General features: G+C 56.8%; 2 protein-coding genes across 47 annotated transcripts in view; both read right to left on the bottom strand.

Moving 5' to 3' along the window:
* Nucleotides 1-10,566, bottom strand: part of EPB41 (erythrocyte membrane protein band 4.1) — a 95,246-nt gene extending 84,680 nt beyond the window's left edge. For 10 of the 46 annotated variants that reach the window (XM_051807086.1, XM_051807087.1, XM_051807089.1 and 7 more), the window contains exon 1: nucleotides 10,487-10,565. The gene's annotated coding sequence lies outside the window, so the exon portion shown is untranslated. Of the gene's footprint in view, nucleotides 1-1,298; nucleotides 1,398-1,640; nucleotides 1,882-10,486 lie in introns of those variants that run through there. The other 36 variants (XM_051807109.1, XM_051807110.1, XM_051807112.1 and 33 more) reach the window with 12 other exon arrangements.
* Nucleotides 10,567-12,044: 1,478 nt separating this feature from the next.
* Nucleotides 12,045-24,358, bottom strand: LOC127479798 (CCN family member 2-like). Its single transcript, XM_051807216.1, has 5 exons — nucleotides 24,217-24,358; nucleotides 18,823-19,036; nucleotides 15,211-15,459; nucleotides 14,143-14,351; nucleotides 12,045-13,956 (listed from the first exon to the last, which is right to left on the bottom strand). Exons 1-5 carry the CDS (start codon nucleotides 24,277-24,279, stop codon nucleotides 13,645-13,647), a joined length of 1,047 nt encoding a protein of 348 aa, XP_051663176.1. The 5' UTR covers nucleotides 24,280-24,358; the 3' UTR covers nucleotides 12,045-13,644.
* Nucleotides 24,359-25,292: the final 934 nt, after the last annotated feature.

Genomic DNA, 25,292 nt, shown 5'->3' with positions numbered 1-25,292 from the left:
TCAAATGACTGCTGGGTGTTTGATGGGGTTGGGGCTCAGCACCTCTGATCAAGGCAGGTCCTCTAGTTAATTAACAATCCTGCTTTTAGAGATGTGGCAGCAAAGAGCAGCTCATTCAGATCAGGAGGCAGCAGCACAGCTTCCAAATATAGTCCTGCACTCAGTTCTGGGTAGGAACAACAGGTTTGTGCTTGGTTTTGATTCATCTCTCCTGTCCCCCCCGTGAGGCATCGTATAATGATGTTGAGTTTAAGAATAAAGCAATCTGTTCCCAGCAGCTTCCTCTGCTTTCCCTTCAAGCCTTTCATCAGTGACCAGCAGCACATGGAATGCTCAGGCATGGAGCAGAGCTGCTCTAAATATGCTCAGTCCTTTCCACTACTAGGAGAGGAGAGGATGTTACTGGGGAGGGAAGGTGATGTACAGCAGGACCCTCTGAATTTTAGAAAAAGAAAGAAAGTAAATTTGAAACTTATGAAGTTTCCAGAGGTCACAACCTCGGTGCAAAGGCACCAGTGAATCCAGAGAAACAGCTTCACCCAGCAGATACCCCTTCCTTCCCTCCACCCCGAGCACACACACCTTATCCTGAGAGGCTTTAACACACAAAGTGCACCTCACAGGTTCAGAGCAGACACCAAAACCCTGCAGGGAAACCACCAGAATCCACCCCATCAGGGCGATTTTTCCCCCATGCAAAGCTGGATCTCCTTGAACACAAACTGAAAACATCAGTGCCTGGTGCACTTCTCCAAACTCGACATGCATTTCCCCTCCTCTCCTGCCAGAAGGGCCTCAGGCTCCTCTCCCTGCCCTGCAAAGCCCCAAATATCTGCAGGATTGCAAAGGGGAAGGTGGCTCAGTGCCCTCAGAGAGCCCCTTACACAACCACAGCACTGACCTGCCACCAACAGCTGGCAGGAGGCGTCTGGGGAGGAACAGGGGCCATTGCCTTCCACTCCTAAAAACATTTTCACTTCCATTTGCTCACTTGCTGGCACTTAGTGAGCTTTTATCCCCAGGTCAGTGCTCCACAGCCCAGGCTGGCAATAAAAACTCCCACTGGGGGCTTCTTCATATTATAAACCACAACAATTTCCAGGCCAAGGAAGTGCTTTTCAATATCCAAAATCTTCACACACACACAGACACACAAACACACACGATAAATCCTGCTGTTTGATAACAACCCATGCTCCAGAGTTTAAGACAGAATAAACAGGTCAGTTCATTATTTAAGTCCAAGCAACTTAAAATTTAAAATTCAGGCATTTCCATCTGACAAAGCAGGTACTTACCCAGAGATGAGACAGCCGGGCCAACCACGCAGGCGAGGCACCAAAATCCATCACGGGGCAGCAGATATTGAAGAGAAGGGAGAAGAGACACTGGTTAATAAGCAGTTTCAGCCAAACACGAAACCCCCCCCACCCTCACCCACCAGGAGCCACAAAGTCAAGTGCTCACACTCGGATCCACATGAGCCCGGCAACAACCCAGCGAAGTTCAGTGTCTGACTCTCCCCAGGGCTGAAGGTGGAACCGGACGTTCACGTTCAGCCACTTCTTAGAAAAGTAAACACCGAGTGGGGAAGGAAAAAAAAAAAAAAAAAAGCCCCAAAAACATCAGCCCGGCATTACCTAACGCTGATAACACGGCGGGTGGTGACGCAGCCTGCCAGCCTGCAGTGAGTACGGACTCCAGGGAGTACAGACTCCGGGGAGTACGGACTCCAGGGAGTACGGACTCCAGGCAGTAGAGCCCCCCGAGCCGGGGCACAGGGCACTGCCGAGGGCCGGGCAGAGCCGGGCTGGAGGAGCAGAGAGCTCCGTGAGGGCTCCGCACTGGCCCTGAGCACTTCTCTGCGCCCGTCCAGTCCCCTGGCCTTACATAAGTTCTCGTGCAAACTTTCTGGAGGGATGGGCACAGCCCAGCGCCGCCGGCCCCGGCTGTAAGGGCTGCCTGAGCCCTCTAGTGGGGCTTCAAAAACTCCGCGAAACACCCGGAGACTTAATTTAATTAACACTCTGCCAGAGGCCTCTAAACCCTAATCCTCTCAACAAAAGGATCATTAACTAAATGAAGAGATTCAAGAGAGCAGCGGTGCTCCCAGCCGAGGCAGGGCCGGCTCTGTGCTCCGGTGGGCACACGCCGGGACCCGAAATCCAGCGGGATCCTCAGCCCACGCCACAGCCCCACCAAGGGTCCAGGGACCTGCTTGACATGTGGCATGATGCTGGAGTCCTCAAGAATCCCCCTGCCACAGCAGAGAATCACAGAATCATGGAATGGTTTGGGTTGGAAAGGACCTTAAAGCCCATCTCTTGCCCAGCCCCTGCCATGGGCAGGGACACCTTCCACTAGCCCAGGTTGCTCCAAGCCCCGTCCAACCTGGCCTTGGACACTTCCAGGGATCCAGGGGCAACCACAGCTTCTCTGGGCAACCTGTGCCAGGGCCTCCCCACCCTCACAGGGAAGAATTTCTTCCCAATATCTAATCGAACCTAGACCAGGTGGAGAGATGGGCACAAGCTCACACCCATCCTTTGGGATGCACCACGATGCCAACAGTCCCAGTGCCATCACCTCCATCGAGACTGAACCCCCAAACTGCTGAACAGGGATTGTAGCTGCAGCACCAGTTGTTTTTCAAGTGTTATTATCCACTGATGCCAAGGGCCTGGGTGCAAGCAAAGGGCAGATCTCCTTTCCAGAGGCAGCCTCAGTCCCTCAGCCAAAGGCTGGGAGAACATCACCTCACCCAGCCCAGCCAGCACGAACAGCAGGAAGGGTTCTCCTCACCAAGGAGCCAGGGTGCGTATTGGCAGAGGAATTTACATCTTGGCAGGGTGAAGTCAAGGAAAATCCTTTGCAGTCAAAGGTTCCCAGCCCACACATCTCACCCCAATGGGACAGGGATGGAGATCCTGCCTTTTGCAGGTGGCTCTCTTGGAAAGTCACCTCTAACTCTGGAGCCATGCAGAGGATCCAGAGCAGCTGCGAGGAGCACATCCATGAGACTGCTCATTAGTGTGGTGAACAGGAGCAGAAGAGCTTAATTACAGGGCAGGGATGGTTCCCTCTGGGTTTGGATGCCAGCGGGAGCCTCGGCGGGGCCGCGCTGCCCACGGGACAGGCGCTCCTCGACAGCCCCCGCAGCCAGTGCCACCTCTGCCCGTGGCACATGCAGAGCCCGTGGTCAGCAGGATCCCAGCTGGGGCTCTGGAGGGGCTGCAGAGCCTCAGGCTCCAAATGTGAGAACCCAAAGTGAGGAAGAATTTGGGTGTTGCTTGTGAAAACCTCATCTGCCAGCAACGTCTCTACACAGGGGATGCTACTGCAGCCCACCCAGAGGTGCTGGTCCCCCAATTTCGGTACTGTGTGTGAGCACCCCAGTCTCAGCAGCAGCTTCTGGAGGTCAAATTGAGCAGTTCACCAGGGCAGAGGCAGCAGTGGCTGCTGGTGGGGCAGAGCCACACCCCAGAAGCTGCCACAACCTGGGCAGGGCTTTTGGGGTGACCAGGAGGTGCTTTAGCCCAGACCAACACTGCCCTCGGGACCTCAGCCTTCCAGGGTGCCAGCCAAGCTGGTCACAGACCCTCCATGCTTGGGGTTGGATGGTAGAAAGCATTTGCAGAGGTTTCCAATTTTGGCAAGTGCCTTTGCCCCCATCTCCTCCCTGCAGATCCTTGGGATGTGCCTCTGGGATAGAGCTGACACACTGTGGTCGAGGCCTCCTTGCCCACAGATGCAGGAATGACTCTTCCCACAGCTAATGAGGTCATCCCGCTCTGACCCGGGGCAGTTTTCGGCACACACAGAGTAAGCAGCGTTCTCCTTGTTCACCTCCCGGGACAAATCCCAAGAGCTCCCATCTCCCCAGCCCAGGCAAGAACACAGATGGTCACGGAGATTAAAACATGCAGAGAATTAACCACCCCGTGCAAATGAGCTTCCTCACCCAGCCCAGCACTGCCAGGTGGTTCCAGGTCCAGCGCTTGGATCTGATCATCACGGTTTGCTGAGCTCCCATAACAGCCTCAGATCGAGCAGGGCAGGGGCCAGGGGGCCCAGCAGGATGAAGGCAGTTTGTAGGGAAAGCAGGATGCAAACTGCCAGAGACCACGTTCTCCTCCTGCCGCAGCACAAGGAAAAGCAGCGGCACCGGGAACAAGGCTGGCCAGCAGCAGGGATCAATTCTGCACTCGGATATCCCGTGTATTCCCACTGAAAGGCAGCTGAGATGGAGCAAACAGCGCTGTCACCCCGATGAGAGCCACCTGAGACCCCAGACACTGCTCACAGGGCACCAGGCACCCGGGGGCTGCCAGCAGGGAGGGAGGAAAACCCACAGCAGCCCCCGCTGCCTTTCCTAGAAGGATGAAGTCTTGGCACCCGGCTGAGGCACAGGATCCACCTGGATGGACAGGAAAGGGGCCACATGACCGTCCTGAGAAAGGCAGGGCTTCTCCAGGCTGCCTCTAGGGAGGAGCTTCACCCCAAACCCGCCAGCAACATTAAGTCTTATTTTACTTTTACTCAAAACCGTGGAATAAAATTCCAACAGGAGCGGATGTCTTGCTCAGCCACCTCTCAGCTGCCAGTGGGGATCCTTAGGGCTGGGTTTCAGGCCATGCCACGATGCAGATGACCCCGTTTGCTATTAAAAGCCCGCACTGTGCACCTGAGGAAATCCCCGAGCAGCGCTGACCCCATCTGCCAGCCCCGGCTTGGCCATACGGCAGAGGTTCACCTCCACGTCAGCCACGGCACCTCCAGCACAACAGCAACAACACACGCACAAAGTCACGTTACAGCTCAACGTGGCCCTGGGCCGGGCCAACATCTGCCCTCCCTCCTCATCGCTCGAGTTCACCCCGGGGCAGGGAGGTGACTCGGTGCTGCCCTGTCTGACACACGCCCTCAGCGCAGAGAAAGAGCTCCCCCCCGGGTCTGAAGCACCCATCTTGCCCCATCTCCAAGGGGTTTTGGGGAGTGGATATAGAAATACAAGCACTTAAAGGCTGGTGGTGCCTGGCAAGCACCTAAACCACCGTGGCACTCAGAGGGATCAGCTCACAGAGGTCACGAACAGTGAGATGCAGCCTGGAACACACCCGCTGCCCTAATGCCCTGGTGATGCTTTGAGGCATCAGCCCACCCCAGCTCCTCACACCGGGTTTTCTCCAGGCTGTAAACCAGCTCAGAGCTTCCCCACCACTGCCTCGTCTGCAACACTTACAGGACTGCTGGAGTGCCACTGCAGTCAGCTCTGAAGGCTCCCAGCACACGTCAAGCCTCACACCCCCTCCTTAAATCCCACTCAGGTCAACTGTGGCCAGGTGTAATTACCTACATGAAAGGCACTTGAAGCTGCCAATTTAGCCATCCAATAAGAGGATGTATTTGTGCCGTCAGGCTGGGGTTGTTCCTCCTCTTCTGCTGCTTACCAGGGTGCCAAAACCTGCCTCACATTAAGTGGACCAGCAAGAACTTCACCTCATCCCTTGCTACCAAACCTGGCTTTCCCAGGAATGGCAGGAGTAGGAGCAGAGAACAAGAACAGGCAAGAACAGGAGCAGAGAACATTTTAACAGGGTTTGTCCATTTAACTGAATTAACGGCTTTATTTGTGTTGGTAAAGAGCTTTGGGGTGAGCCAATGGAGGAGCAAGGGCAGGCCCTACACCCCAAAACACCTCCCAAGGGCCAGAAAATACACTGTTGTTGAGCCCATGGCCGTCCACAGGCCAGGATGGGGATGGAGTGGCTCCCACAGCCTCAGCATCCTCCTGGGGGGTTCCCGGCTGCCCCAAATCACCAGGCTGCAGGGAGTGACCTCCAGCCTGGGAGACACGGCACAGCAAGGCACCCCAAGCTCCCTTCCAGCCTCTTCTCCTAAAATCTGCCAAAGAGCAGCAGCTTTGGAGCCTTCCCAGAGCCACAGGGTCCGACTCGAGGGGGCTCAGACAGCACAAAGCTGTTCTGACCCTGCACTTCTGTCCCAGCACAGACCCTCAGTGCAGAAGCCCAGATGGTGCCTGTGTGAGCCCTGCCCACGGCGCCCCGTCCTCGTCTGGTAGTGCAGGATTTCCTCGGGGGGCATCAGGAGAGGACTAGACACAAACCACACTAATTGGATAGACGCAGAGTCCTGCAGCCCTACAAAGCTGCCAGCAGCTGCTCAGAACCTCTTGTGAACCACAAAAAATAGTTTCATCCAAGGAGCGGGCGTGGATTAAACGCCACAAACGCCCTTTTCTTCCCTCCGTGCAAAGTGCATTTTCCCCGGCACTGCGGTCCCACAACAAAACCCAGCCCGGCAGATCAAACCAGGAAATTTAGCAAACTTTGAGCACGAACAATAGCAGGAGGATTTTCCAGACCTTCAAGCTTGTTTGGCAAGTCCCAGATTATGTAAAGCGCCGCTCTGCCATTGTCGGGGAAGCCGTGCCCGGTGCCGGAGCCAGCTGGCACCTCGCTGCCCGCCCGGCACTGCCTGTACCCAGCAAAGGCAGCGGGGCTTGTGCAACACCACAAACTCCCTCCGAGGCACCTTCCACTGCAGCAGCCACTGCCTTTCGTTTTACGCCTAATTGTTACGTGATTAATCATCTTCCCAGGGTCCAGGTTTGTTTTCCAGCCCATCCTGCCCAGGCATTTGGTGCCCTGGACAAAGAGTCTCCTTTGTGTCTACAGGGCGGTTTTACCGCGGCTGTGCCCAGCGGTGAGGGATCCCTTCCGTGGCTTAACTAATCCTTGGCTTTTCTGCCAGTTGGGCCATGCCGGAGGGCTGAAGCGCTTATCGCTGCGCACACATCCTCCGGGAAAACAATACGGAAGGCTGAATTCATTCCACATTCAGCGCCCAGCTGGAAAAACCCCGCCGGCACCCCTGAGGCAGGCGGGATGGGAGCCGGCATCCCTGGTACCCCGCTCCACGCACGATCCGTGTCCCCTGGCAGTGGCCTCGCACATGGTCCCGCTGCATTTACCTAATTAAGACTTAATGAAGTGGGGAGATCTATTGTGGGCCTGGCAGGGGGAGCAGATGTGCCCCCTGAACCCGGGGAAAGCGCACTGCTGTCTCCAGGGTGAATCAGCAGGAAAAGCTCGGGCTGGGATGCTCAGCCCTGCGAATTCCAAACCCCGCTGCTCTCTCAGAGCAGGGAGGGAAAATGCTCTGGTCATCAGCAGCCTCTAGTGGGGAGAGGCGGGCAGCGGGGGCGGCCGCTTCGGCCGGACCCCAGAGCCACAGTCAACCCACCCCGGCTGCCCCCACCACACCCTGGCTGTCCCCACCAGCTCAGAAGGGGATAGCATGGGACAGCCCCGAGGCTCCGAAGGACCACAGCCCCGGTGGAATGTCCAGGGCGTGACACTGCTCGTCCCCCCGCACCGGGTGCTGGTCCCGGGCTTAGCAGGGAGAACCGGTTACAGCCCCTCCCCGTGAATCCCAACTCAGAGACTCGCACAAATCACTGCATAAAAGGGACAAGGGACACATCCTCCTCCTTCCCAGGTAGCTCACTGACAGAGGTCTCCGGGCTGACGGTGAGCTCCCCTCCCCAAATCACACCTCAGCTCCCACACCTTCATCCAGCGTGGCCAAGAGCCAATTATCACCCCAAACTTCCAGCCACCTTGAGCCTCTTCCTGCAGCTAAAACACTGCTCAGCAGAGAAAGGACTATTCCTGCCCCTCCAGGGCAGGGACCACCTGCAGCCTGCCCTGCCCTCCAGGACGTATCTGGGGAGGGAGCTCGGGAAAAGCTTGTTATGTATTAAATCGTGACATAACTTCAGGGTGCCCCGCTCGGGGAAGAGCTGATGTTTTGCCTTTCTTCCAAGCGATCCTCACCCTCTGCGGGCTCCGAAAGGCCCGTGCCCGCCCGGGGGGACGCGCGGTGCGGAGCGATGCGGCTGCAGGCAATTCCAGCAGCTGCCAGGCTGCGCGCCGGGAACAGGGAACCTCATTCCAGCAGCACCGCCGCGGATGAGAAGGCACTTTCTCTCCTCGGCAGGTTCCAAACCCTCTCGGGAAGGCCTGAAGTTTCTCTTAAGAGCGAGGGAAAGACAAGTGAAGGGACGGGGGAGCCCCGCGCCCGCAGAACGGGCTGAGCAGCACCGTGGGAAGAGGTTCGGGGCACGGATCAACTTTTGGCTGCCGCTGACTCGCCGTTACCATCACCCCAGGCAGAAGCGGCGTGTGCCTCACTGCGGGAGAGAAGCTGAGGGGCTGCCAGCGCCAAGAGCTGGGGGAGATTCACACCTACACGGGCCCCGCAGCTGGGGGGATGCAAACTGCTCCAGGAGTTTCGGCTGCCTCCTCTCAGGGACAGCCACGGTGCAGCTGCATCGCCGCGGGCACAGTGGGCATGAGCAGGGCAGTGGCATTAAGAAGGATTAAGCCAAACACGGAACTTGGGTCCCGTGTCACCTCAGCTCTGGTGCAGGCGCCGGTTACTCTCGCGGACTGACCGGGTCACTCCGGCACGAAGAGGACGCGGAGGGGACTGACCCCGGCTCTCCCAGAGCCACATCCGTGCCCGCCTTAGAGCCTTGGGAAGGGAGGAGCAGGGACACGGGGAAGTTCCGAGGTGCACCTCGTAAGAACCCAACTTGCTCCCGCGCCCCGGGGCGGCTCCTCTCCCATGAGGAGCAGAGATTCCCCGCACCGTCCGCCTTCCCCGTCCCGGCCGTTCGCTCCGGCTCGGCCGGTCCCGCTGCCGGGCCGGTGACAGAGCACGTGTGAGGTGCGACAGTGTCCGGGGCCGACGGTGCTCCCCGAACCTTGTGTCGCCGACGTGAGCTCGGCTCAGCCCCACATTCCCACCGCGGCTCGCACAAACCGCGGAGCAAACGCTGGTTTTCCCCGAGCAGGAGCCTCGGCGTAAATCAATCCCCGGGCGAGGAGGCGGCTGCCGGCAGCGCCGAGCCAAGGCACACCCCTCCATTGCAACACAGCCCTAAAGATAGCCCTAAAGGTTGTCGCTGTCCCCCTGCCACCCCGCCGGCCGCTTGGATCCCGCCGGGCACCGGGGAAGGCAAACGCCACCGGCACAGCACATGGCAGCGACCTGCCATCGGGTTCAAACCAGGTTTACACCAGCCCCTCGTCCCACCCACCAACCACAGCTGCCAGGAGGGAGAAATTCGGGAAGGGAAAGAGGGATTGCAGGAACCGCCGGGGACGCCACACAAGCCTCTGGGCTGTAACATCACCGCAAAATGTCCCCGTCGAGGAGGGGACGCGGCGACATCACCCACCCCACCTCCCCCCCGCCTCTGGACCGCAGGAGAGTCGATGGGAAGATTTTAGCACTGCCCGGGTGAGCCAGGACAGGGACCGACGGCAGGAGAAGCCCCCGGGACAGGGATGGACAGCAGGAGCAGGGCCCTGGCACTCCCAGGTCGGCTTTGGGAACCGTCTCGGTGGGCACAGACGGGTCTGGGGGAGAGGGGACAGAGCTCTCTCGAAGCTCAGGTGGAGCTGCTGCACCCCGGGCACAGCCCCGGCAGCACCAAACCAGGACCAAGAGCCGGACCCGGGTGCCAGAGCGGGAGCGGCCACCTCCCAGGGCGGGACATGGGGGGGGGCGGGGGCACCTCACTCCCCGGGTCTGCACCCGCCTGTCCCCCCCACTGCTCTGGTGGGAACAACACCACGGGGGGAAACCCCCCGGTCCTGGGGTTGGCACCCACCATTGGACAAGGCCCCAGTTGCGTCCTGAGTCTGAGCCCACTGTGGGCCCCGCTGCTGTCCCCCCAGCCCTGCCACCCCACATCCTCCCCGTCAGCCCCACTCAGAGTCCCTGGGACAGCCCCAGTGCACCCCATTCCCCCCACACCCAGCCTGACCCCACTGGGGACCCCCCTACTCCACTTCCCTCCTGCCCTGCACATTTACTGACAGCACTGCAGGTGCCTCCCCGGCCTCCCCCAGCCCCTGGACACGCCTAATTTCCCCACAACGCCCCCACCCCACACCTCACTCACTGCGGGTCCCCCACACCCAGCCTGACCCCCCACAAAACTCTGAACACCCTAAAGCACCTCATACCCAGCTTGACCTCTACGGGTGCCCCTGGCTGCCCCAGCCCCAGGTCACCACCCCACACCCAGCCTGACCCCACTGCGGACCCCACACCCCACAGCACCCCGTGTCCCGCTGCAAGCCCCCAACCCCACAACCACCCCCCTATGCGCCCCAAGACCACCCCAAGTCCTCCTATGACGCCGCACCCCAGGACCAGACTGACTTACCACGGGCTCCTCCAGGGACCCCCAAATCCCCCGTAACCAGCCTGACCCCTGTACCCCCCTCCCAGAGCTCCCCAAGACCCCCGCACCCCCCGCACCCCAAAATTTGCTTGACCTCTACAGCCCCCCCAGGCCCGCCTATATCCCTCCAGCACCCCACAACCGTCCTGATCCCCCCAGGGACCCCCAAATCCCCCCATGTCCCCCCGTCCCCTCCCCACTCACCGGGGCCGCTCCGCTCCGCGCTGCCTCCACCTGCACCGCCGGCCCCGCCCCCTCTGACGTCACCGCGCCGGCCCCGCCCCACCGCTCGGGCGGCCGCGCCCATTGGCTGCCGTCGCCGCCCGTCAAGCGCGCGCCGGAGAGGGGCGTGGCCACCCGCGCGCCGCTGCAGTAGGCGGGGCCCGCAGGTGAAGGGGCGTGGCCAGGGATCCCCCCTCCCAACGCCCCCGTGACGTCACCGGCCCGTATAAGGAGAAGGAGCCCCCGGGGGATCCCCGCGGGCCGCGGGGGGACCCCGGGCTGGGCCGGGAGAGCCCCAATATCCCCCCACCCCCAAAAAAAAGGATCGATGCCTTGGGGGATTTTTTTTTTGCTCGTTTTCACCCACTTTCTTAACTTTTTCTTAGGGAAACCCCTTCCCCGCGGGGGCCGGGCCAGCCGGGGGTTCCCCGTCCTGCGCCCACCCCGAGCGGCTGCGGCGTGGCCGGCTCTGATAAAGGGCTTCGGGGTCCCTGAGGTGCCCCGAACCCAGCCCCAGCCCCGGGGCCACGCCCGGGCTATCGGGGCCGCGCAGGCGGCGACTGCGGAGATAAAGGGGGACAGCGGCTCCTGCGGGACCGGGACAGCCGTGGAGGGGGCGGCGGGCTAGAATTCGGTCCCAGTCCCGGCCCGTTCTGCTGTCCTGGCCCTGCGGTGGCACTGGATGCCGGGGCTGGGCTGGAGCGGTGGGTGCTGCCCCAGGGTCACCCCCAGCCCCCCCAGGGCCAGCCAAGGCCCTGCGCCCCATCGCACCTTGCCCCAGGTCAGGGTGTCCCCCTGGGGACGGTCCCTGGTGCCACCTAATGGCCACCGCCCTGGGGACACCGGCGGGGACTGTCGCCGTGTGTCCGTCACCGCGTGTCCCCCCCTCTGCCTCCACCAAGGCCTTTCCAGCCCCCCAAGAGAGCCACGGGATGGATCCTGCCCCGGGCTCGGAGCCTCAACACCCCGCAGCTCAAGTTCAATGGGGGCTTGTCCCCCTATCCCCTGCCCCTCCCTGGGAGCCCTGAGCCTTCCCCGGGGAGGAGGAAGATTTGGGGGGAGGAAGAGCCTCTCACCTCCGCCCCGGTGGGAGGGGAGGGAGCCCCTGGCTAATGTGATGAGAGGGGGATGAATCCATAAGCTGTTAAGCCGCTGCAAAGCCCCTCGCGTTCTGGCCCCGCTATCACCGACTTCTGCTCACATCTGCTCCCGGGGTTATTTTTAATCGGGTATTAAGGACTTCTGGGTCCTTCAGCAGGCAGAGCAGGGGCTCTGCTTGTCCCCCCCCCCAAGCAGGAGCTGTGATTTGCGGGGTCTCTGAGGCACCAACACCGGCCCCGCTGCTATTTGGGTGGGGGGAAAGGGACCTTCTGGGACCCCCATCCCCTCCACACGCAGCCATCAGCTCTGCAGAGGGTCCCAGCACTGGTCTCTGCAGGCTGGGAGCGCTGGGGAAAGGCTGGAGGGGGAACCAGGCAGGAGCCTCACAGGGGATATGAAAGATAAATATATAAACAAACAAATAAATGTATAAAATATATAAAAAATAAAGAGATATTTATTAGCGTTGAGTAAAGTGCAACCTCAGCGTGGTTGGAGGCTCAGCAGCCGAGGGAACGGCAGGAGAGAAGCTCAGAGAGAGGGAATGGCACGAGCAGGGCTGTGCCAATGGGATACAGGAACTGTACAAGGGCCTTAAAAACAGATAAACAACACCAGATAAATTATTTACAGTTCAAATCGATTCAGGAGGCTGAAGGCTCAGGACCTGCTGCAGACTGGGAGAGCAAGAAGAGGGAGTGGGATGGGACATAGGCCCTGAGCTGGTATGTCAGGGGAGTTTGAGGCAGCAGTTGGGGGCAGCTGGGACTGTCCCCTGGCATCAGGCTCTGCTCTGGGGGGAGATGTAGTGGGGTGAAGCCTTGGGCCTGCTGCTCCTGCTGGAACAGGAATTCATTGGGATTTGCACACGGGCTGTGATGAACAGGATCAGGCCCTGTGCCTGGATGTCTCTGCTAAAGATCAGCAGAGGTTTTCACACAAGAGCTCAGCAGTTCCATGGAGCTGTGGAGCTGCAGGGGCTGTGCTGCTGCTGGACACACCACCAGCACCTTCCTGGGCTGGTGTCCTCTCCTGGAGCTATGGGCTGGCAGCGGGATGTCTTTAATGGCAGAGACTCTGTCAGGGCTGTGACGAGGTGGGAATCCTACTGGAGACCTCAGTGTCAATAGCTCTCTGTGTCACTGTCTGAGTAACTCCAGAGGGGATCTGCTCCATTTACAAATACAAGAAGTTTTCTTGCCAGTGCCTTAAACTCCCCAGGGAGGCCTGAGCTGAACAGTGCTCCTCCTACTCACAAACATCCAGAGCTAAGACTCTGGAGCCAAAACACAGCTTCAGCCCCTCTGTGGATGTGTGAGCTGGTGGGGTCCAGCCTCTCTCCCACCCCAGAGCCATTTCTCAAGAGATCAGGAAGAAATTCGTCCCTGTGAGGGTGGGGAGGCCCTGGCACAGGTTGCCCAGAGAAGCTGTGGCTGCCCCTGGATCCCTGGAAGTGTCCAAGGCCAGGTTGGACGGGGCTTGGAGCAACCTGGGCTAGTGGAAGGTGTCCCTACCCATGGCAGGGGGTTAGAACAAGATGAGCATTAAGGTCCCTCCCAACCCAAACCACTCCATGGTTCTTTGAAATGCTCATCAAGGCACTAAAAGCTGCCCAGAGCAGCACCCACAGGGGACAGTTTTGGTCTGGCAGCCTGGCCCAACCCCAGTTCATGCTGCAGGAGCTCCTGGAGTCTGAATCAGGAACTGTGCCTGCTGTGCTCTGGGCTGGAGACAGGCTGGAGCCACGTGGCTTTGATCCACTCTCCCCTCTGGCCAGTGGGAACAGGGATCAAGTTTGCAGCTCGAGCCTGTGTCTGGTTCCTTCGCTGACCTCTGCGGCACCACGGGTGGGGGTCAGAGGGCTGGAGCAGCTGGGGCTGTTCCCCCCCAGACCTCAGCTCACTGGGACCACTGGTGTGAACAGTGCTGCTCTGGAGAGCACAGCCCCTCACAGAGGGGCAGAGGCTGCATTGTCCTGCGACACAGTCACCAAAGCCCCTCAGATCCCTCCCGACGCCTCGGATCCGGCCCGGGCGGGGCTACTGCCGCTCGCTCCTGACGTGGTCCCCGATCATCCGCCTGTGGTAGGTGGCCAGGAAGATGTCGTTGTCCCGGGGGCAGTCATAGTGGCAGGAGCACACCTTGATGAACATCATCTTCCTGTGGAAGGAGTCCCCCTCGGGGCAGCGGAACTCCACGTCGGCGGTGCTGGTCAGGTCGGGGGTGCAGCACCGCCCGTCCGAGCAGCTCCCGCAGAACCGCGGCCGGTACGAGCGGGTGCTGGTGCACCCCGAGAACTCAAAGTGGAGGCTCTGGCGTGGCCTTGGGGTCCTCACGCACTTCTTCCCTTTCTGGGGAGAGAGTGGATGGATTAACACAGACAGGAAAGGCGCACCAAGGCCTCTGCTCCATCCCCGTCACTGCACAACGGGGCACGGAGACAGCGGAACCACAGAGCGAAGCCCCTGAGCCAGCACCATTCCCAAGGTCTCCCCTGGCATTTGGGGAGCTGTGTCCCCCTCTCCCCAAGCCCCCACCTTGGTTTTCTCCATGGGGAAGTCGCAGGGCCGGACCATGCAGAGCCGGGTCTCCTTCTCCAGGCGGCACTGGGGGTTGTCGTTGGTGACGCGGGCGGAGATGCCCATCCCGCAGCTCCGGGAGCACGCACTCCACGCCGTGGTCTGCACCAGGCAGTTCTCCTGCAGGTTGTTCAGCTCAGGCTTCTGGGCTGGGTCCTCCCTGAACACTGAGCCATGGGGAAGAGACACAAGGTGAGGCTCAGGGCTCGGGACAAAGCATGGCAGCTCCACGGCTGCTCCCAACCTGGGCTAACGCTGCGAGAACAGCAGCAAAGGTCTGGCCCATCCCGTGAGCTGCTCGGCCTCTCAGCAGGGGGAGGATGCAGGGAAGCATTTCCTACCACAGCACAGCTCCAGCCAGCTCTGCTGTGACACCACAGGGTCCACACAACACCACTGAGCTCTCCCATCAGCGGCTCTGGTACCCACATGCCAGTGTACAAAACCACGACCAGTTCCAAACCAGTCAATGACCCAACGCACAGGTAGTTTGGATCCTCTCCTATTCCCCAGCAAACAGCTCTTGGCCCCATCCATGAGCCCCAATCCACAGGTAGTTTGGATCCACCCTTATTCCCTAGCAAACAGGATCCTTATTCCCTAGGAAATAGGATCCTCTCCTATTCCCCAGCAAACACCTCTTGGCCCCATCCATGAGCCCCAATCCACAGGTAGTTTGGATCCACCCTTATTCCCTAGCAAACAGCTCCTGGCTCCATCCCACGTGCCCCAATTCAGAGGTACTTTGGATCCACTTCTCTTCCCCAGGAAACAGCTCTGTCTCACATGCCCCAATCCACGAGTAGTTTGGATCCCTCTCTCTTCCCCAACAAACAGTTCCTGGCCCCACCCCACACACCACAATTCCATAGGTAGCTTGGATCCCACGTACCCCAACCCACAGGTGGTTTGGATCCAGGAAACAGCTCCTGGCCCCATTCCCCATGCCCCAGCCCACCGGCAGTTTGGATCCATCCCCATTCCCCAGCCGACAGCTCCCGTTCCCATCCCACCCGCCCCGCTCACCCGCCATGGCCGTGCCCAGGTCGTTGTCGCTGCCCTCCTCACACACCCACTCCTCACAGCACTTGTTGTGGGCCCGGACCCTGCGGGGCTGGGGGCAGTCGGGGGACGGCAGGCGCAGGTCCTCGGAGCAGAGGGGGATGCAGCCGACGGCGCCGTCCAGGCAGATGCACTGCAGTTTGCACGTGGGCTGGAAGCTCTCCCCGTTCAGGTAGATCTTGCCCAGCAGGTCACACGTCGCACCCTCGTGAGCTGTGGGGGGAGGAGGAGGAGGGGGAAGAGCAGAGCTGAAGTTCTGCCTCAGGAGGAGGGACAGAGCCCACCCTGCCCTGCTCTGCCACCTCGGTGCTGGATTGTGCAATGTTTGCCTCCCTGGATTCAAGGCTGCTCCTGGCATCGATTTTTTTGGAACCACCAACCCTCCCAAAGCTCTCCAGAAAAATTTCTCCTCCGTTTGGGTGAGCTACCAAGTGTGATACTTGTCTTTACAGCCCCTTCCCCAGTCAGTGCCCAGTCAGTGGTGTCACATCCCTGACATGGCACATGAGCAGCGACTTTGCTCCTCAGTACTCCTGGCAGACCAAAAGGCAACGTTCTCCCAAGAGCAGCTGGTTCCCACATGGCTGATGGCACCTACAAAGGAAATGACACTTTGGGCTGGTGACCTTTCTGGCCCCTCTGTGATGCACAAATCTCTTCTTCCTTCCAGCTCCAATTTTTTCTAGTTCTCCCTCTTCTGATCTCCGTGTCTCTCATCTCCAGCCCTCCTACCAGTCTTTCCCTCCCTCCTAATAAAACTTGGGCATAAAAGGAAACACAACAATGTCTGACACAGAACAGCAAAACCTTCACTCTGCTCCCCAGCTCTTATATCTGGCTTAACCAAAAACTTTCCCAGTGGAAGTTTTCCAGCAGAAATCTCTTATTTGATTGAGATCAGGAATGGTTTCAATAGGAATCAACCGAAGCATTTCATTTTGATATCAAAGATTTCCTTTGTGCTCAACCAAAATACTTGTGGGACAGTGTCCATAGGGGGAAGTGTTTTGCTCTGGTAATTATTTTAGGCACTATAAAAGATCAAGATTAAATATTCTGATAAAATGGAAGCAGAAAGTTTTGACACAGCCAAACGAGTATTCTAAATAAATAATGAAAAAAATTGAGGGTTTTTTTTAAATATATAGATATTTAGATGTATTTTTTATATTTTTTTTTCTATCAGCCTGAAATGAAATGTTGAAATCTCAGAGTTGTTCACGGGACAGAAATCCTGATTTTGGGCAGTTCTCAGCAGCTGCTGCTTCCTGCAAAAAACCCATGCAAACCTCTATTGGGAAGTTACCAAAATGAAGGATTCTTGGCTGCTCGTGGAGGCTTCCCAGGAAACCTGATCTATTTTGTCCTTAGTCCTGCTCACCCAGGGGACACTGTGTCAGGCAGAAAGTGGTTGGACTAAACAAGGAGTGAGAGCCTCTTTCCACCCCATCCCTTGAGGGGACACAAATCCTTCCGGACTGTTCCAAACCGGAGCTGGATCTCGACTTGCAACCCTTTTCAATGCCACTGGGATAAAAATACTCCTGTGCTCCAACTTAGAAGTTTCAAAATCCTCACTTTTTCCATCAGAGTGGAAGCCATCCATCCACCCTCCCTCCACACAGCCATTCAGACTTATTTTTAAACCCTCTCTCCCTGTTTTTCAGCCCGAGCGCTCTCCCGTCCCGCTGAACGGATCGTGCTGTTCCCTCTCCTCCCTCCCCACCCAAGGAATGGCAGCTCACTCCAGGGGCTGATTATGTTTTCCAAACTCAGTGGTTCTGTCGTGCCCTTCATTACCCTCCCTGACCTCCCTTTCCCAACGACCTGATCCAATTAAGGCACCGAAACGACGGCGCCCGCAGAGAGAGGTGGTTCTTTATTCCCTGGCAGTGCCCGACCCCAAACACCAACTCCAGCCAAGGAGACTTTTGCCCTTTTCCACAGGGAGTATGTCAGGGCTCAAGGAGCCTCTCCAGCTCCTCTGCCAGGTCCCAACACCCCCCCAGGCCACTCTACCACCGGTAGGAACCCTACTCTAGAGTTACTACAGGGTTGTCTCTACCTTTCTGATACTCCAAGGTCTCTGCAGGAAGAGAAGGATTCCTCTGCATCGTGTGGAATGTGATAACATTAAGCAAATACACAATAATTTTCCTTCTGAGGGTTCCCTTCCCATCTCTGCTGATATGGCCCTCGGGCTGGTCCCAGCTGAGATGCCTTTCCCGTGACACTGGAACACCTCAGCTCCTTTCTGCTCCCAGAACATCTGTCTTTCTTGGAGAAATGTAAGTCACATTGATCCTTCCCCTTCTCTGATTCACCACTCCACCTTCCTTTCCTGCCTCCAACCCCCCCCTTCTTCCAACAGATCCATGTGGACACCACAAAAATATCACCCAAGGACCTTACTGCTCAAATCCTCAGCTCATTTCAGGGAGATATCCTGGTCTGGGTTCACTGGGAGTTTTGCCATGGAAAGCTTAATTCCTCACTCAAAAGCAGGAAGGATAGTTGTGTTGGCAAGTCTGATTTCCTCCCCAGCACAAATTTGGGACTCTTACTCCGAAATGTTCGGATCAAACCTGATGTGTCACGGTGAACACAAAGCACCTTTGTCAGAAGGATGTCCAGGCTTTGTGGGGAGACTTGAGAGGAAATCATTCCCGTGATTTCACTGCCTTTCCTCCACAAACCCATCCCTCATTCCCAGTGGGAATGATGCAGCCTGCAGCTCACACTTTGCTGGGTGTTATCACACCTAAGTTCACCTTATTAAACTTCAGTCCTCAGCTCTCAGGTGTCAATGCCTACAGAAAGTACCAGGAGCTCCCATGGCTCCTAAAGATCCCAAAAAACTGAGTGAGGGAAATGAAACAACTTATATAAACTTTTCAAAATAAAATAATAAAAAAAAACCCAGCTTCTACAAGTTAGATTCGTTTGGACAAGGGCCTGAAGCTCCTGGCAGAGATGTGGCAGAGGAGTCTCATTTTCAAGCAAAGAACAGGAGATTGAGGAAATACTTGCCTTTTTTTTTTTTCTCTCTTGACCAAAGTAATTTTTGCCTGTTTTAAAAAGAACCACCAAATAAAAACATAAAATCAAAAAAAAAAATTTCTTTTCTGGCAGAAAAAAGGCACGAGGAGAGAAAACAGTTTCTTGCCTTTGTGTTTACCTGGCTCAGGAATTCTCATGTTCTGCACAGACACAATGCAGTGAAGGAGCTGTTCAGCTCTTCCCACCCACACATTCCAGCCAGAAACACACTTTGGGAGCAGCCAAGTGCAGAACACCCATATGCAGTGCAAGGCAGGGGGATTTGGGGTGGGATTTTCCAGGAAAAAGTCCTTTCAGTAAGAGCCCAGACTGCTGATATTCACCCACAGGGACAGAGGATGTGTCCTAAGGGTGTCCCAGGACACTGGAGAGATCCACAGCCCCACTCACGCCTTTGGAGCTGAGGGAAGGAGCTGTGTGTGTGTCAGTGGATTTGTTGGCTCCCAGGGAATTCTGCTGGGTGTTCTGGGAGGTGCCACGGAAAAGCCACCCAAGAACAGAACATGCAGGTCTCACCTAAGCAGATCCCGCTGCCTCTGTGGATTTTGGAGAAGTCGCAGTAGAGTCCCTTGTGGTGGTCACAGGGCCTGTGCAGGGAGCAGAGCTCTCCCAGCTGCCTGGCACACACCTTGCAGCAGCCACAGGCATCCAACACGTGGCTGGTGCCAGCAGGGCACTGCAGAGGCTGGGAGGGACACTGGCACGGGAAGGTGCAGGCCTGTGCTTCTCCCTGCAGGGCAAAAACCCACGGAGAGGATGAGTCCGGGCAGGGAAAGAGAAAACACGGCTCTGCCACGAGCACAGACACCCCAGAGAGAGGAGGGAGAGCCCAGGGACTCGCAGGGCTTTTCTCATCCCTCATTCCTCTGGAGCTCCAGGGGAAAAAAGATGCCTCTGGGAAGCAAAGCCAAAACAAACAGGACAAGCAGTAGCTCGGAGTCCCCTGCACAGCTCACCCTCCGCCTCCCTGGAAGCAATAAAGTGGTAATTATTAACAGCAAGCAATTCCAGCTCTTACACAGGACAAACATCAAAGCCTCTGCAGCAGCAGCAGAATCAGACCCAGCTGGAGCTGGAAAAGGACGTGCACAGGTACAGAACTTGCCCAAAGTCAGGCAGAGGGATTGGAGCAGCGCTAAAAACTGACCCAAAGGCTCCCATTTTGTGCCCTGGATCTCACACTTCCTTCGTTATTCCCAGAGATGTGCCCTCTCCTCTCCCCTTTCCAAGGAACACAGCACAACCAACCTTCCTTGGGACTTTGTGACTCCAGAGCTGCCCCCATGGGCAGCATTTCACTGGCCACCCCTTGAAACCCACCCGTGGATTTATGCCACTTCAGACACTCAACAGAGACCAGACTGTGGCTGAAGGGGGGGTTCCTGCTCTGGAAAACCCAGGATGTGTCCAACACCCCAATCACTGAGTCTGTGCCACCTTTGTCCTGCATCTGCCTGGAGCAGCTACAGCAGCTCAGCTCTGGATCTGCCCGAGTCTGGGAGATGCGACACCCTGAAGTGACACCTAAAGATCCTCTGAAACCTCCTCAGTGCCAGCTCCAGCCTGGTTTTCTGTTCCTGCCCACTCAAGTCCTCCCTTGCCCTGCTCCATCACCACTCCAACCTGCTCAGGCACTGCTGGACACGGCTCAGCTCCCACCCGGGGCTGACACGACCTTTGCACAGGGATGATGCCACCAAAACACTCTGGGATCCTGTCCTGCTGTGATCTGGGTGGAGAGGGAAGCACCCAACTGGACAAGCCCCTCACAGCTCCACTGGCAAACCCGGGAGAGGGGCAGCCAAGCTGGGAAGAGGTGAGGGACACACACCCAGGACAGAGGGCAGAGAATAAATCTTTCTTTTTTTACAGCTCTGTTTGGACTTGTCACATCCCACCCAGCCCTCCCTTGGGAAACAGCCTCCTTGGATATTGTGTTTGTCACCCACAACAGCAGGAAAACTTTTCCAGCTGTTTTGACTGTTGCTCTGACTTGATCTCATGCGGGGTAGGAAGGTGCCAACTGCTTTGTACAGCTGGAACACCCAGCACAGCCCAGGGCAGGACTGGGAGCGGGCTAAACCTTCCCTCAAAGTCATGGAACTATAGAATCATAGAATATGCTGAGCTGGAAGGGACCCACAGGGATTATGGAATCCAAATCCTGGCCCTGCACAGACACCCCAACAATCCCACCCTGACCCTCAGAGCGTTGTCCAAACCCTCCTGCAGCTCTGGCAGCCTTGGGGCTGTGCCCACTGCCCTGGGGAGCCTGGGCAGTGCCCAACCAGCCTCTGGGGGAAGAACCTTTCCCTAAAATCCAATCCAAACCTCCTCAGGCACAAATCTAGCCATTCCCTAGGGTGCTCCCAAGGGCTGAGTCCTCCCAGAATCTCCCTGCTCAGCAGGAATCAGCCTCATTCTCCTGGATCCGTCCTAGCCCAGAGTGTTTTGGAGCCAAGCCCCTCCTCCCTGCAGCCCAGCTGTTCCCAGCCGGCAGTGCTGGAGCAGCTCACCAGGAGCTGGCACGTCACAGGGATCAATTCCCAACCACCGAAGTGCATTAAAAGAACTAAAAATACAGAAATCTTCCCTACTGTTTTTTTTCGTGCAGGCAACTGCTGGAGCTGCCAAGGGATGTGTTCTCCAGCCCCGGGTGGGTGGGTGGGGGGTATGTGAGCTCACCCAAGGGGCAGAGCATTCCCTGACACGGGATCTCTGTGGAGATGCAATCCATGCACTTCAGAAAAAAATAATGGCAACAAGCATTTTCCAGTGCAGTGTCAGCCACAGGCCATAGAAAAAAACACTCTCAAAATAGCTCTCCTGCTGAAATCCAAACCAAAACAACCTCTTGCGGGATGACAGAACACAGTGGAATTAAACTCATCCCTGGAAGTGTTCAAGGACAGGTTGGACGGGGCTTGAAGCAACCTGGGATGGTGGAAGGTGTCCCTGCCCATGGCAGGGGGTTGGACAAAATGGTTTTTCAGTTCCCTTCTGGCCCAAACCGTTCCATGATTCTATGAGTTCTCTTCCTTGCTCTCACTAATCCTTGCTGGCTCTGGTGATTTCCTTGATAACTCACCCACACAAACCACCTCACCTGGTTTTACCTTCTGCTTTCAGAGCACAGCATCTGGATTCAGATCTCTGGCATGTCAGAGACCTGCTGGGTGACCCTGCACCCACCTCAGCTGTGCCTCATTTCCCTCAGCTCAAACCCCCAGTCCATCCTGGTTTTCAGGGCTCTTTCCAATACTCTTTCCAATACTTTCCAATATTCCAATACTCCAATTCCCACCAGTCAGCTCAGACATGCCTCCCTCCATCACCCAGAGGGTGTTGGAGCTCCTGTTTGCTGGTTTTATCACAGAGCAAAGTCAGCCCATGCTATTTATAATTCCTGCTGCTCTCCCAGGTCCAGGAGAGGAGGGAATGAGCTGGAATTGGGTTTGGCTCACCCCCACCCCGATACTGAGCACTGAAAAACTGCCTGGCCAGGGGAACCTCTGGAGCTGGGAACAGCTGGGACAAAGTCAATCCTGAACCAACCTCCTGAGTCCTCTGTTACTCAGTTTTCCTTCAGATAGGCTGAACAGTGGATTATACTGGATTTGCAAGGAGCACCTTCCACCTGCATTCTTTCCCAGGACTGCTTCTAGGAGTTGTTTCAACACAGAGTGGAAACTGCCCCAAGACTGCCCCAAAGAACTTCCCATCCTGTCCCCAGGAACTGCCAGGACTGGAATTAGGGGCTTTGCTGCAGACCCAAATGTAACACAAAGCCCAGCATTTCCACATAAACTGCCACTGACCTGGGTCCAGAGGGATTCAACTCAGGGAACATTTCATTTTCTTCCCTCTGCAGAAGGGGCTGCCCCAAAACTCACTTTTACTTTCACTGAGCAGGATCCTGATTTCAGGGTCACTACAGCCTTGCCCTTGTTTCTGTTGGGGTTGGCAGAGCACTTCTGTGAACTCTGAGAGCAGCAGAACACAACCAGTCTCAGGGATCAAGGCCGTGGAGTCAAGGAGGTTCTAAAGCCTGGAATATCAGCTCTCCCTGCTCCTGGCTTTGCTGGCAGCTCTTGCATCTGTCACAAACACTGTGTGAGAAGCTGTGGGACTCCCAGGACTCCTGAGGGATGGCCAAGCCACTGTGGGAGTGCCAACACTCGGATAGAAGATTCCCCTGCCTCTTACTCCCAGGTCCCATCCCAGCTGACAAGCCAGAACAAGCTCCCTCCCAACTGCCAGCACCAAACCCAGCTACCTGGGGGTAGGAAAGAGTGAGAACCTTCTTCCTGCTTCATATTCACGTAAAACCTCTTCCTCACCTCAGGAGGGCACAAGTTGGGGACATGAGATCTCACCAGGTCTGTGGCACCCTCGGGATTTCTCATTCCTGATCAAGGTTCATGGGAGCCCAGGGAACCAGCTAAGGGAGCCAAACCAAAGAGGACTTCTAAAGTTTATTTGGGCTCATCACTGCACTCAGAGGGCTGGGAAAGGAGAGTTCTGAACTGAGCCAGGGGTTAATGCTGCAAGGTGGAGGTGAGATAATAAACATCCAACTGGTTCTCCTTGTGTTCCAAGACTGGCAGTAGATAAAGCAGCCAAAACACAGCTATTCATCCTCCAAACACCAGATAGGTGTGGATAATCCCTGCTCTCCCTCTGTCACAGGCTCTCAAGGCACCTTCCCAAGGCTGTTGCAGCACTTTGTACAACAAGCTATTAGGGGAGACAAGAACCAGTGATCCCATTCCCAGACAGTGGGGACACAGAGACCTGCCCAGGCTGAGCCTAAACATGACTCCCAGAAATCCTGGAACTACTCTCACCTCTGAACACCACCACAGGCAGATTCAGGAGTAACAGCTCTCATTTCCTGCCTTGATCCACAAAAGGTAAATAAATCACAGATTCATTTAGACTGGAAAAGACCTTTATGATCATTGAGTCAAACCTAACGCTCAGAGGTAAAATTTTCATTTCTGAGGCAGGTTTAGGGAAAATGACACATCTCAGAGTGATATTTGAGGGTCACAGCAGTGGGATTCACTGTTATTGTTTCTATGACAAACACGAGGCTGCCAAAGCTGAGCTGGTGCTAGAACCAAGATGCCAACCTGAATGGCAGCAGTTACCCTCAGATCATATCCCAGGGCACATTCCTGGCAGGAGAGGGGCTGGCACACTCCAAGTGCTGCCAGGAGCATCCAACAGACCTCACCAACCAGGAGTTTATTGCCTCTCTCAGCACAACAAACCCTGCAAGTGCTTCTGTGAACCCGATTTCCTGATGTATCCAAAAGGCACTTCCAACAATTTAGAGCCATTAGTGACTGCAGGGACCTTCCTGCCAGTCCTGGCACGGGAACAGCACACAAACATCCTAAGAGGAATCAGCTGCTCTGTCAAGCACTTGTGTTAACAGGAAAACAGGCACAAATCCTGCTCTGGAAACTCTGCAGTCTAATTTTCCCCTCGGGATCACTGGTTTGGGGAGCACATGGGTGGCTTCAGTGGCAGCTGGGGAAGGATGGGGACGGTAAGGAACTGGGATATGAGACTGTTATTCCTTGCAGTGACACAAACTCAGTGACTGACTTTCCCTCTCTCTGTTCTCTTCTTCCCCTTGTAAACCAGGACTGGCCTTTGACTCCCAGGAGGGGGATGAAACAAACCCCATTCCCGTGTGCCAGGAGCTCTGAGATCCGTGGATGACCGGCATTACACAGGGCAGCTCCGAGCCTGGTTTAATTACACAGCACGTTTGTGTCTCCCTGCTCCCAGCCCAGCTTCCCTGGGAAACTCGGGAGCAGGTGGGAAGGGTTTCCCAGCCCAAAGCCCTCTCATGCATCCAAGCAAGAAGCTGCCGAGCCCAGGCGGAGCTGTACGTACCCAGCCAGGGGCGAGGAGCAGCAGGAGCAGGGTCCGGGTCACTGTCCCCAAGTTTCCAGACATCCCGAGCCCTGGGAAGGGATCCAGGCTGCCGACTGACTCCCGCTCCTTCGGAGTTTCTCGTCTCTTTGGAGCAAGTCGTACATCAGCTTCTCCTTAAATATCCTCCGGAGGGGGCGGGCCCCGCGCTGAGCGCCGGGCTGGAACCGAGCCCAAAGGGGTGCAACAAAAACTGCCCGAATTCCAGGGAACGCGAGCGGATTCCTGCGGCCCCCGCGGTTATGGGGCTGCCACTGCTGCCCGCAGCCTGGTTACCTTCCAGGCGGGTGAATCAAACCCCAGGAAAAGCAGGATTGCTAGGGTTTGATTTTTACCTCCTTCCAGCTCCCGGAGTAGGAATCCTGGCACAGCTTTGCTGCCAGAGCCCCCCTTTCCCTGCCTGCAGCCGCTCCGGTTTGGCTGCAGGAGCTCAGGGGTGAATAAGCGGAGCTTTGCGTTGGAGCAGGAGGGAGGGATGGGAAGTTTGGAGCTGTCAGGTGTCACCTCTGTCCCTGCATCGCTTGTGCTTCCAGCTCCCAGAAATTAAAGTTTCATCACTGGAACTCCTGCGCGAGGAGCGTTTGTAAAACTCCCGCGTGTTTTACAAGGCAACGAGTAGCTCCAGGATGAAGAATTTTGATTAAGGACGGCTCTTCCCTAAAGTGCTTTGTTTTGTGCCTCGGGATTGATGCAGGATCTCACGCATCTTTACTTTGGGGCAGTATCCTTTCTATTTGCCGCTGAAATCCAGCGCCAGGCTTCTGTACAGCCGGCACAACAGACCTTTGGAATATGAGAGAGTTGTTTTGTGTATTAAAGAGTCGTTTTGTTTATTCCCGAAGAGGAGGCGGAGCGCTGCCGTGGGAGGAGGAGGAGGAGGAGGAGGAGGAGGAGGAGGAGTGCAGCAGAGGGCACTCTTAGCCCTCGCTGGCCGGGGGTGGGACAGAGCAGCTCGGGTACCGGACAGAATGTGCTGCACATGGAGTGGCCTGAGAAAGGTGGAGCTGTGCCTTAGTCAGGGAGCTTTCCCGGGGAGA

Source organism: Manacus candei, unplaced genomic scaffold (genome assembly GCF_025592945.1).
Source record: "Manacus candei isolate 608988 ecotype Guabito, Panama unplaced genomic scaffold, ASM2559294v1 h1tg000070l, whole genome shotgun sequence".
In the NCBI taxonomy this organism is placed as follows: Eukaryota; Metazoa; Chordata; class Aves; order Passeriformes; family Pipridae; genus Manacus; species Manacus candei.
The sequence above is the reverse complement of the archived record's forward strand: the minus strand, read 5'-3'. Positions and strand labels throughout refer to the sequence as shown.

Coding starts and splice junctions, on each gene's coding strand:
- LOC127479798 (XM_051807216.1), bottom strand. CDS start 24,279: ATGTCTGGAAACTTGGGGACAGTGACCCGGACCCTGCTCCTGCTGCTC. Junction 19,037..24,216: donor TGCTCCTCGCCCCTGGCTGG/GTACGTACAGCT, acceptor TTTGCCCTGCAG/GGAGAAGCACAGGCCTGCAC. Junction 14,352..15,210: donor CCTGGGCACGGCCATGGCGG/GTGAGCGGGGCG, acceptor CCCATGGCTCAG/TGTTCAGGGAGGACCCAGCC.